The 12,585-nt window shown below is 44.6% G+C and overlaps 1 protein-coding gene across 2 annotated transcripts in view; it reads right to left on the reverse strand.

Moving 5' to 3' along the window:
- The window catches only part of skap2 (src kinase associated phosphoprotein 2), a 405,881-nt gene that overhangs the window by 166,732 nt on the left and 226,564 nt on the right, over positions 1–12,585 (reverse strand). For both annotated transcript variants that reach the window (XM_038797255.1, XM_038797254.1), the window contains exon 9: positions 9,774–9,896. In XM_038797255.1, coding sequence (XP_038653183.1) covers positions 9,774–9,896 — 123 coding nt within the window. The remainder of the gene's footprint in view (positions 1–9,773; positions 9,897–12,585) is intronic.

Genomic DNA, 12,585 nt, shown 5'->3' on the forward strand with positions numbered 1-12,585 from the left:
AGGTTATCCACTTTGGTAGTAAAAACAAGACAGCCTGTTATCTGAATGGCCATAAATTAGAAGAGGGGAACGTGCAATGAGACCTGGGTGTCCTCGTACACCAGTCACCGAAGGCAAGTATGCAGGTACAGCAGGTGGGAAATAAGGCAAATGATATGTTGGCCTTCCTAGCTAGGGGATTCGATTTCAGGATCAGGGATGTCTTACTGCAATTATACAGGGCACGCTTGGAATATAGTGTGCAGTTTTGGTCTCCTTATCTGAAGGATGTTCTTGCTCGAAAGGGAATACAGCGAAGGTTAACCAGACTGATTCTTAAGATGGTGGGACTGATGTGTGCGGAAAGATTGAGGTGGGGGGGGGGGGGGGGGGACTCATAGAAATGGAATTTGGGAAGTAGTTGAGGCCAAAACATTGCACGTTTTCAAGAAGTAGTTAGATGTAGCACTTAGGGCGAAGGGGATCAAAGGATATGGGGGAAAAGCGGGAGGTGGCTATTGAGTTGGCTGATCAGCAATGATCAGAATAAATGACAGAGCAGATTCGAAGGGCCGAATGGTCTTCACCTGCTCCTGTTTTATTTCCATGAAACTGATCTTTTATTTGAAATTTGCAAGTTTCCAGGTTTCCAAGAACATATTTAATACTAAAATTGAAAGACCTTTTCGTAATTATTCTTTTCAAGAATACCACAGTAAATGCCACATCATCAACAACAGTCTGTCCTGGTCCATTCACATTGATACAACAGTCAAGAAAGCCCAACAACTTCCTGTGGAAGCTAAAGAAATTTGGCATGTCTGCATCGATTCTCACAAAGTTTTACAGATGTGCGATAGAGGGCATCCTATCCGGCTGCATCAGAGCCTGGTATGGCAACTGCTCGGTCCAAGATCGCAAGAAACTGCAGACTGTGGTGAACTCAGCGCAACGCATCACACAAACTTGCCACCCCCACATTGATTCTGTAACACCTCTCGTTGCCTCAGAAAGGCAGACAGCATTATCAGAGATCCCTCCCATCCAGGCATTGCCTTCTTCCAGACCCTTCCATCAGGCAGACGGTTTTGAAGTCTGAAGACTCGCACATCCAGACATAGGAACAGCTTCTTCCCCACAGCTACAAGACTCCTCAACGACTACCCTTTGGACTGATCTGTTCCCTGTAAGAACACTATTCACGACGCCCTATGCTGCTCTTGCTCATGTATTTGCTTTGTTTGGCCCCTTGTTCCGCACTGTAACCAATCATGGTTTGTCGATGTACCATTTGTCAATGTTCCCTGTTGATTATTCTTGTGTCTACTATGTACGTAATATGTATGTTCCTTAGCCGCAGGAAAATACTTTTCATTGTACTTTGGTGCATGTGACAATAAATCAAATCAATCATCAATCACTACACGTAAAAAAACTTGAAAATTGAGGCAACGTAAGAGGAAACGATATTGCTCTTCATACTGCCAAATTCCAGATTTTTTTCATCTGAAAGGTAAAAACAATCACTTCAGTCAAGATTGATAGGTTGAAGTAGCAGTTTCGAAAAATGGATTTGTACTCTTCTAAATTAATCTAATTCAGAGTTGAATATTTGGCTCGGAGAATTTTATTTAAAAACAGAGGGAAGGACTATGGAAGCTAAAGCAAATTGCTTGGAATTCTCTCCTTTGGCATCATGGAATCAGGTTATGCTGACATTTAATTCAATTTCCATTCTAATAGAAGGCAAGAAATTTACCATGGAAGAGTAAAATAATCTGAAAGAGTACACAGACATCTAATGCCCTGGGTGCTAGAACCAAGTTATCAGTATAAAATGCAAAATTGTAAATGCGAATTGGAAGCATAAAGCAGGTTCATCATGGAAAGAAAACAAATACAGGTTTCAGATAAAACCTGAATAAAGGTCTGAATCTAAAATGGGAACTTGCTTGTTCACTTGGTAGTACTCTCGCCTTGGAGTTAGAAGGCTGCGAGTTTGAGTCCCAGTCCAGGGCTTGAGCACAACAATCTAAGTTAATGTTCCAGCGCAATGCAGCTGGAGCATGGCACTATTAGAGGTCCTCGGCTGGATTCTACGATCCCCGACACTGAAATTGCGTTTGGCGGCGGGGTGGAGAATCCCCGATCCGATAACGACGAAATTGAGGGTGGCGCCTCTTATGCCCCGACCCCTGAAAAGCGCTGTACTCCGAGAGTACGGTGCACACTGTATCGGCGGCCTCAGGCCATTGCCTGAGGACTGCCCTGCGATGCTTTGTCCCCGATCAGCCGAGTTCCTGACGGCGTGGGACACCTGTAGTCTCACCCATCGGGAACTCAGTGTGGCGGCTGCGGACTCAGTCCAGCGCCACCACAGTCGGGGGGAGGGCCGATCAGTGGGCAGGGGGGGTGCATTATTTGGGCCTGGTGACACTGTGGGAGGGCTGTCCGGGGCGCCTGGGGCGGCTGATGGAGGGGGGAAACTCTTTCTGGGGGACCGGTCAGTGGGCTGTGTCTGCCAAGAAGCATGGCACGGCCGCTGCAGGCCGCCGCCATGCTCATGCGCGGCCACTGACCCGGCAATGCCACGTGGAACACAATCGATTCCAACGAAAGACAGTACAGGGTTCGCCGTGTCCATGATTGACACTCGGGAGGCTGACAAGCTGCAACCGCATATACACATTACAATCCCCCCACACACACTCATTCAAGCCAACAAGATGGCACTGGTTGCGCTGGAGCACACCTATGCCACCGATGGGTCGGTTAGGGCCAGAAGGTACCCTAGGGGAGTGCCGAGGGGGACACCCATATGACCTGTGGCTCTAAGTTCACAGTGGGCAGTCAGTGGTGTGCGCAGCTGCATGTCAGGGCGCAGCAAAGGTGCTCCGTGCCCAGCCACCCCGACCCCACAGCCCACCTCCTGGCCACCCCCGGATATTCCCCCCAGTCCTGGCAGAAGACCATTGGCCATCGGCACAAGTGTCAGCAAACTATGGTGATGATGGACACTTTCCATACCCCCTCTCTTTCCCTCAGCAGTCACGATGCCAGAACTAGGCAGAGGCACCGAGAATACTGGGTCGGGTCTGCGAATGATATGCAAACGGTGTTTACTGTACGCATGTTCTGGATGACATTGACGCAACAGAGAATTGCAATTCGGTGTGAAATTGGCGCCCACCGCGATTTCAGCGTCGGAACCAATTCTCCGCTCAATCACGTTTCGCGATTCTGCCGTCGGCCGGCGGAGAATCCCACACCACAAATCTCTCATTTAGTCAGCAAAGGGAGCTGTTTTGGAAAAGCATTTACAGCAGAATTTCTCTGTTACTTCTGTTGGAGCTGTGGGTCTCTGCTAACCTGGAGCTGGGCACTATGTTTTAAGAGCTCAAATTATACACATGATCCTACTGGGAATTAACAATTAGAAGATACAGGAGTGAGTCAGGAGTGGATAGGTAGGAGTGGATGCACTGCTGGCTTTGTGGGCAGGATGGCCAGAGATCAGAAATCCTAATTAGAGTGCCTTACGGAAAGAATGTTTTGCAGTAACTATCTTGTAGTTGATGCATCCAACAACATCTGTAGCACTTGCAGGATACAAAACATTTTTTATACATTCCAAACGAGATTCCAGAATTCCCAACAATGCACTGCATATATTTGCTTTTCTACTTTTTGTTTAGTTAAAAAACAGAAATTTTGTTTAACAATTACAAACAGCTTTCAGTGTATCAACACTACAAACAGTTCCCACTCATTTAACAGAACTAGAACATTATAGTTGGCAGAAACCCTATTGTCTTTAACATTCCAATGTGACCACAGTAGTGCAAACATCTTAATTAGGTTATCATAATTCACATATTGAGCACTGATAGCCTTCAAATTCTGACAAGTGTAATTTGGTCAAACACAACTTAATCTCCTCCTGTAATAATCAATCAACATTAATAAAATTATGACTAGTATCAGGTATTCACAACACTACAATCATCATTGTTTTCATAGAATAGAATAAAGAATCACTACAGTCCAGGAGGCCATTCGGCCCATCAAGTCTGCACCAGCCCATGTAAAGAGCACCCTGTGTGTTCTTTGTTTTTGTTCTTTCAGGATGGTGAAGGTTGTAGTGATAACAAAGAACAGCAAGCTCTGTTTAATAAAAGCTAATTTATTACACTACGCTGAATTAGATTCAAACATATTACTACGGAATTAGTGAAGTAAAGATGACACTACACATTTACACTTTTAATTATACTATTAGTTCAACTATCTCGCAACTACCGTCTTGCTCTCTTCCAATCTCTCCATGCATCTCCATCTATCGGCCAGAGTCAAAGAGGCATGTGATATTTATATGGTTGCTCTATAGCATCATCTAGTGACTAGAGTAGTAACATTACATTAACCCTTCAAGTGCTTTACAATAGCCACATGTTGTGACACCCCCTTCCTTTGAAAAATTTGAACTTGCATTCAAATATACATAGAGGTACTGAATGGGAATTGTACAATAATTAACTTCATTAAAAGTTACACACAAGTTAAATCAGTGTTTTACAGTTCATAAATTGAGACAATAAGGTTTCTTTATTGATCTCATTGATCTTCTCAATCCAACTGTCAGTGAGTCAGAATTTTCCGATTGGTATTTGTATCAGAAAGTCAAGTATCAGATGTTTGAAAAGATAGTGTTCTTTTTCTTGTGCTTGTGATGTTGCATCTCCTTTGCCCGAAAAATCAGTATGATTTCTGGTCTTTGAGCAAGTATCAACTCTGCTAATTTGTCGGAGTGATGTCTTTTTCTGCTCTTTTTCTTCCCAGCATTAGCACCATCATACCTGAACTTGGTATGGTCAACGCACACATCTGACCGTGCTATCACGAATGGTAGAGTTTCTTCAAACAATGTCCTGAAGTCCCTTGTTCGGTTGCTATCTGGATTGCTTTCCATACTGCATGGTTTGTCAAGTTGGACTGCAAGTACCTACACTTTGTGATCATTGAATTGCAATGCGTTGGTTTTAAAGTCGTACCTTTGTGCAAGTTCTATTCTTCTGTAGTTACTCTTTATATTCTCAAGATCAGTTCCATTTGGCTTATCTGATTCATCTTTGAGATTTTTAATATCAGTTGCCTTTGGATTATCTGATGTATCTTGATGCTTTCAACATCAGTTCCCTTTGGATTATCTGATGTATCGTTGAGGTCTTTGTGCTTCTCATCTAGAGTCAACTTCTCCAAGATGTCATCATTTTCTTGTTGGCTGTTCACAAGTGATGTGTTCTCAACTGATTTGTTCACTGTTACACTCTCATTATCAGCCTCTGCATAGTCCATCTGAGAATTGTCAGTCTTGCCGTCATTCTGCACAGCTTGTATACTACTTGTGATCATGTCATCACTAGTTGCAAATAAAAGTAGATAGACCTTCATTGTCTTCCTCTTCTGGCTCATTGTCTCATTCTTCACTTGTATCCGATGTCCCACTAGTGTGTAATTCCACCTGATTATCGGTTGTGTCACTCTTAAGTGAACCAACACATTGATTGGCGCTGTGAATCCTTTCCACAAGATTCAGCATTAAACATGCATCAACACCTAGTTGAGAAGATTTATTGGCATCAACTATTTCAAATTGCTCTGGCAGGTGGATATCATTGTTGCTTACTGTTAGATAACACAATCCTCTTGTGCTAATGATTTTGCCATTGTAGTCCCTCAATTGGCATTTAGTAGCTATAATTAGAGGAGGACACTGTACTTTAGAGAGGTCCGATTCCATGATCAAATTAACATGAGCTCCAGTATCCAACTTGGAAAAAAAACTTTGGAGCCATTTACTCTTAATGGTACATTCCAATCTTTTTTTATATGAAGAGATAACATCTGCTTTAAATGATGTGTTTCTTCAGCAATATCAATCTTGTTGACTGCACCAACAAAGAATGTCTTCTGAATCGTATTGCTGTGTCTCAACATCGGAATGATTAATTTCCTCTTCATTTGATCCATTTTGCACACTTCTAATCTTCATGGCATTGTTAAAAAAAGCTTTTGGAGGGCAGCACGGTGGCGCAGTGGGTTAGCACTGCAGTCTCACGGCGTGGAGGTCCCAGGTTCGATCCCGGCTCTGGGTCACTGTCCGTGTGGAGTTGCACATTCTCCCCGTGTTTGCGTGGGTTTCGCCCCCACAACCCAAAGATGTGCAGCCTAGGTGGATTGGCCATGCTAAATTGCCCCTTAATTAGAAAAAAATGAATTGGGTACTCTAAATTTATTTTTAAAAAGCTTTTGGTTTTAATCTGATGCATTTTTTTTTACTTGAACAGTACTGTGAAGTGTAATGATTAAGTTTGCCACAGTTAACACACACTTTCCCGATTGCTGGGCATTCTTTTCTCTGCTGGGTGTGGCCACAACGTCTGCACACTATGACGCTCATGACATCATGCTCTTGTGCAAAATGGTCGACTTCCAGAACACATTGATTCTTCAACTGTGCATGTGAGAAATGGACATCTGGATCGCGCTGATTGGAGAAAGCCACGTTGTCTTCTTTTGCGCTTTTTCCCCTGGATTGTATTTCTGCATACTGACTCGCGGCAAGCTCACTCGCTCGACATAAACTTATTGCATCTTCTAACGATAAATTGTGCTGCCTAAGCAAACGCTAACAAAGTTTTTCATTTTTAATACCAAACACGATTTGGTCACTGAGGAGGGAATCTGTCAGCGCAGAAAAGTTGCAAAGCTGCATTTTTAAACGGAGACTTGTGACGAACGAATCTACCGATTCGCCTTCTTGTTGTACCTGTTTTTAAAACATATATCTTTCATATGTTTCATAAATTTGAGCCTTACAATGCAGATCAAACCTTTGTATTACTGCACTAAAGTTTTTCTTGTCGTCACTATTTTCAAAGCGAAATGGATTAAACAGTTCTATGGCTTGTGGTCCAACCTCAGTGAGAAACAGCATAATTTTTTCGCTGGTCATTGGCTGACTCTAGAGCTGAAGAGAGATACAACTGAAATGGTTGCTTAAAACTTCTCCAATTTACATCTAGTTTACCAGAAGTTTTGAACTGTTTGAGAGTCTGCAGACTTCCCGTCTCTTTTTGTTTCACTTTGAGGTTCTAGATGCGACTGGCTTGTAGAGGGCGATGGGGTTTTTTTTCCCCACAAGATTGTTTTTCTCGGACGATCTTCTTACTAATCTAACTGAAAACCTTTAGCAATCACGCCTAGTAACTTGTGTTCTTTGTTTTTGTTCTTTCAGGATGGTGAAGGTTGTAGTGCTAACAAAGAACAGCAAGCTGTGTTTAATAAACAAAGCTAATTTATTACACTAGACTAAATTAGATTCGAACATATTATTAAGGAATTAGTTAAGTAAAGATGACACCACACATTTACACTATTAACTATACTATTAGTTCAATTATCTCACAGCTACTCTGTCTTGCCCTCTTCCACTCTCTCCATGTATCTCCATCTAGCTCCCAGAAGTCGTCTTGCTCTCTTCCACTCTCTCCATGTATCTCCATCTATCTACCAGAGGTCAAGTAGGCATGTGCTAATTATATGGTTGCTCTACAGCACCATCTAGTGACTATAGTAGTAACATTACATTAACCCTTTAAGTGCTTTACAATATCCACATATTGCGACACACTCTACTTAAGCCTACATCTTCCCGCTATCCCTGTAACCCCACCTAACCTTTTGGACACCCAGGAGCAATTCAACATGGGCAATCCACCTAACCTGCTCATCTTTGGACTATGGGAGGAAACCGGAGCACCCGGAAGAAACTCCACACAGACAGTCAGTAATGGCTGGAATTGAACCCGGATCCCTGGAGTTGTGAGGCAGCAGTGCTAACCATTGTACCACCATGCCGCCCTCCCTTCTAATAAATAGAAGGGAAAATAATAATTTCAGGACAACTCAACTTTTTAGAAAGTACACACAATGCAGTTCTTGGCCCAATTCTACTCAAATAATCTGATTTCCAGTGCTTCTCCATAACCACAACTGGTCGACAATTTAAATAACTGCCATTTTGTATTTTCCGCCATTATGAAATTGTGGCACACAAAGCTTACAGCAGCAGCAACCTTGTTGGAAATTTTAAGATGTGGAACAAGTGTTTTTTTGCTGCTTGCAATGGATGCCATAGAACTACAAAGCTGGTCAAGTGCACCATATTGCAATTAATTATTATTTGAATAGACTGCATTGACAATAGTGAGTTAAAAAATAATCATGTATTTAAGGTTCTAAACTGTTAGTGTGAAGCTCAAGTTGAGTAGACACATGATCCCCTCCTTGAAGAGCACCTCAAAAGCATGCAAAGAACGAATGGATTGGACAGTTGCTTTAAAAATGTTTTGCACCGATGGCGAGATTCACTTGTGGTTTTAAAAATCAGGAAACAGATGCATTTGACGCTGAGGGAGAGGCAGGACATGTTCCCAGAGATGTCGGGGGGGGGGGGGGGGGGGGGGGGGCAGCCACCTGCCAAGACTGTGGGATAGCGGGAGGGGGCGAACAGGAGATGGGGCGTGGGGTCAGTGTGTCCAGGCAAAGACCACCATTGCTTCGGCCTACAAGCAGCCATCTTGCTGCGCACCCCACTGGCCATCCACCGTAGCCCGTGATTGCACAGCTGTATGGGTGCCCCCATCCCACCCATCCCATCCCTCTCCCACAACCTGGCGTCACACTGCTGGACAGGCATCACGTAGCCCACCCATGGGAGCGCCCGCAGTAGCCGCTACAAGAGGGTGCCAGACGGGGCTGCAGAGTGTTCTGCTGGCATGGGTAGCGCCAGTAACCGTCACCCCACCTCCGCAGTGTCGGGCACCGACTGGGGCCAGGAGTGCAGGGGAACGATCAGGATTGGTGCAGAGGGAGGGAGGTGGACATGCGGGGGCTGCAGTGTATTCCAACTTTCTCTGATTCAAACTCCCGAGTTATTTGAATGAGAATAGTGGAACATACTTAGATTTACATACTTAGATTTACATTTCATAGACTTTGAGAATATGAAACTATGATAATACAGAACAATATTCTATCCTCTGTTTCCACCTGCTGACCTGATCAATACATGCACATGCTATTCCATTTGACAGGCATTAAACAGACAATCACCTTTACACTCACACATTCCTTCTGTATGCAATGCATTCATTATTACCAGCTTTCAAACCTACAGAAATTTCAATAAATACATTTGGATTACACAATAAAGTTATTTTACTGCACTGATGCCTTAATCTTATATAACATGCAGAAATCAGCAATGATAAACAGGTTCCTCGCTTCCCTTCTATTCATTGGTCATGCTGTTTTCCCTACAGTGTAATTCATTTTACATTAATCCAGTTAGCTAATCACATTTTTTTGTCCCATGGTGGTTACTTTAAATCTGATGGAATTGCGTCCAATCCAGAACTTGTTTGTACCCTTCTCGATAAGAACGTTGAAGAGAGTTTGATGTATAGGTGATGATATGCACCCATGGCAGGATTCACTGACTTGATTATTTTAAGACATTCAAATAATTTTTAATACATATTTTAATTAAAGTTAGGCCTCATAGGGTCATTTTCATTTTGTTGGTATCATTCATACATATGTAACTTTTTAATGAACGAGCAATGTATCTGAAATGAATTTCTGTATGGACATTTACTGAATATAATTATATCATTTTGAACATATTCACTTTTCTGTTGACATTACATAAGTATTTTGAAAACACAAACCTGGAAGCTCTTCATAAATGTCTTCATCTATTGCCATTTGGTTGAAATTGCCATCCTTAATTTCTGGATCTATATCATCATACACTTCTTCATCATCTTCTGGGATCATACCAGATTCCCTGTCTATTTAACAAAACAATTAGTGAAATATTTGATTCTAAAAAGCAGAAGAAAGCTTAATAAAAATATCAATCAATTCAAGTAATTCCTCTGCATAGCCTTAACAAGAACAGCATTAATAGAAGTCTTAAAAGAAAACTGCTTTAGCATTCCACTCAGTATGAGAATGTTTATGCTATAGTTTGGAGGAATCACCAAACTGCAAGAGGGAGAATGAGAGTTTACCAAGAAATTTTGCCCAAATTTAACTCTATTCTGTTATGTACCATGGGATTTGTACTCCACTTGAAGCTTCAAAATAAGCTGGTGGAATCCCAGTTTTAACATCTTAACCAGAAACAGTGTCTGATGCAATGCAGCACTCTCTCATACTGCACTGAAGTTGCAACTTTAAAAAGAAATTCAAACTTTCAGTTGATGGTTGAAAGGATGACACCACAAGATGATTTAAGGCATCCACTGTATCAGACTAAAAGCACTGTTGCCTAAAAACCTTTTTTGTAGGCAACCTAAACTTTATATTACAAAACAGAACTTTCTCTTCACTCAAAACCAAATAAAACATCACTTTACAGGTATCTAATACAATGCCACTTAAGTAGATATTAAATTCCCCCGGAGAAATCACTCCAAAATGATTTTTTGCCCCCGAGCTCTTCCTTCTGAACTTTTCCTTTCTCAGCCTGATCATTTTAAACCCTGGAATGGTTCATCATGGTGAGATTTTTATCTGGAGATTCTCTCTCTGGCACAAGCTAGATGAATCTTCCAGCCTCGTTTAACGCCTCACGGATTTGGTCTTTTCAGTCAGAGTATGAGTACCTACTTGCATTCCTGTGTGGTGAAGCACAGAGGGTGGGATTCACCATTATCCGACGCCGATATCGTAATCGGCAATCGGGTGGAGAACCCCTTCCGACGCCCAAATTAGGGTCGGCGCCGGTTTAAACCCGGTTTCTATCCTCTGCCTCCTCCAAAATGGCATTGGAATGGCGCTAGCGCGTCATCTGAAGGCCCTCCCCCGATGGGCCAAGTTCCCGACCGCGCGGTTGTCGTGTGGTCTCAGCCACAGTGCTGTTGGCCGGGAGGGGGGCTTCCGCGAGGACCGGGGGACTGGTAGCAGGTGTTCAGGGGGGTAGGATTTAGCAGGTCGGGTCCATGCTTGGCCAGCACCATGTTTTACGCCGCGACTACTGCAGGTCATCCCCATGAGCATGCACAGCCATGGACCTGGCCAATCTCCAGCTCTTTATGTCATGGGAGCTGTGAGTTTTAACCAGCATGGCTGCTAGCCCCTCACCGGTTGCAGGATGGGCGAGGGTTCAACGCCAAATTTTGTGTCGTAAAACGCCACAGTTCCCACGCTGGCGTCAGTGGGAAGGATGGGTCAGTCAGAAACAGTTGATTCAAACCCCAGCTGCCCCTGCATCATCAGGCTCTGCCAGCTCCCCATTGTCTGCACCATGGTGATGCTCCTCAGTGATTGGGACATGCTCTGCAGTACCTCAGCGATGCGCACTTGCGACTGGGACAATCTCCGCAGCGCCTCAGCCATTACCATCTTGGAACAGGACATGACCCGCACAACAGATCAAGGTCAGACTGGTACTGGGTCACATCCCCCAGCAGGTTGGACATTCTGCAGAGGCCCTCAGTCAGGTTCATCACCAACTGCGCCATGCCTTGGACACCTCCACTAATGCTGCAGACGTTGTGCACCAGACTCTCCACTGCGGTCGTCTAGCAGCGTTGGCCTCGGTGCCATGCATTGCCTGTGACATCTCCTTTGCCAATAGCCTCCAGGACTCCTCCAATCAGCTATGGACCTGCTGTAATGTCGCTGACATCTCCCAGCAACTCCCTAATGTCTCTGACAGCTCCCGGTTTACCTGTTCTGTAGGTTCAACGTCTAGCTGGGATCCAGTAAACCTCCGACTGCTGTCTTGCCTGGGCGATCCTGCCTCCACCTGGTGTAAATCAGCAACTGTGTAGTGCTCACCAGATTGTGCCCCACAAGCCTGACTGCTAACGTTTCCCACTGAGGTGCATGTAACTGCGCTGGTGGAGGGTGGGATGACAGCTGAGACGCATCGATCGTGGCATCCTCGGAGTTCTCCTCTGAGGTGGTCTCATGGGAGGCAAGGGAGAGGGCCACCCCGGATGGGCTGGTGCCGTCGACTGGAGGACATGTGGGAGAACGGACATGTAGTCAGTTGGAGGGATGGATCAGTCTGTATGGCAATAACTCATGTTTGACAGGTCCTTGGGTGGGGTCCAGTGGGTCCTCACCTCTGCAGCATGTGCTGACCTTCACATTAATTTGTGTCCAGTCTGTCCTCAGCCATCCCAGTCACCTCCAGGGCCCGCTCCTCGAAGGTAGTGAGCATACCTTTGTCTGGTAGCTCTCTGCCAGTCCGGGCCCTCTCCCAGCGTTTGTGGGAGACGTTCTCCTTGCGGAGACACAGTGAGGCATCGTTAGCCGCATACATGGTTAAAAGTGGTGATGGGGACTGGGGACGGGGTGTGGGTGCGAAGGAAGGATTGGGTAGAAGGGAGAGTAGGTGTCAGGAGGGTTATGGGCCGCATGGAGCGTGGGGGGGGGGGGGGGGGGGTGGATGCACACATGGGGGTGCATATGTCTCGGGGGTGGGGGGGGTGAGTGGTGAGCAGGGGCTTTGCTGTTAACTCACCT

This window comes from Scyliorhinus canicula, chromosome 5 (assembly GCF_902713615.1).
Source record: "Scyliorhinus canicula chromosome 5, sScyCan1.1, whole genome shotgun sequence".
NCBI lineage: Eukaryota > Metazoa > Chordata > Chondrichthyes > Carcharhiniformes > Scyliorhinidae > Scyliorhinus > Scyliorhinus canicula.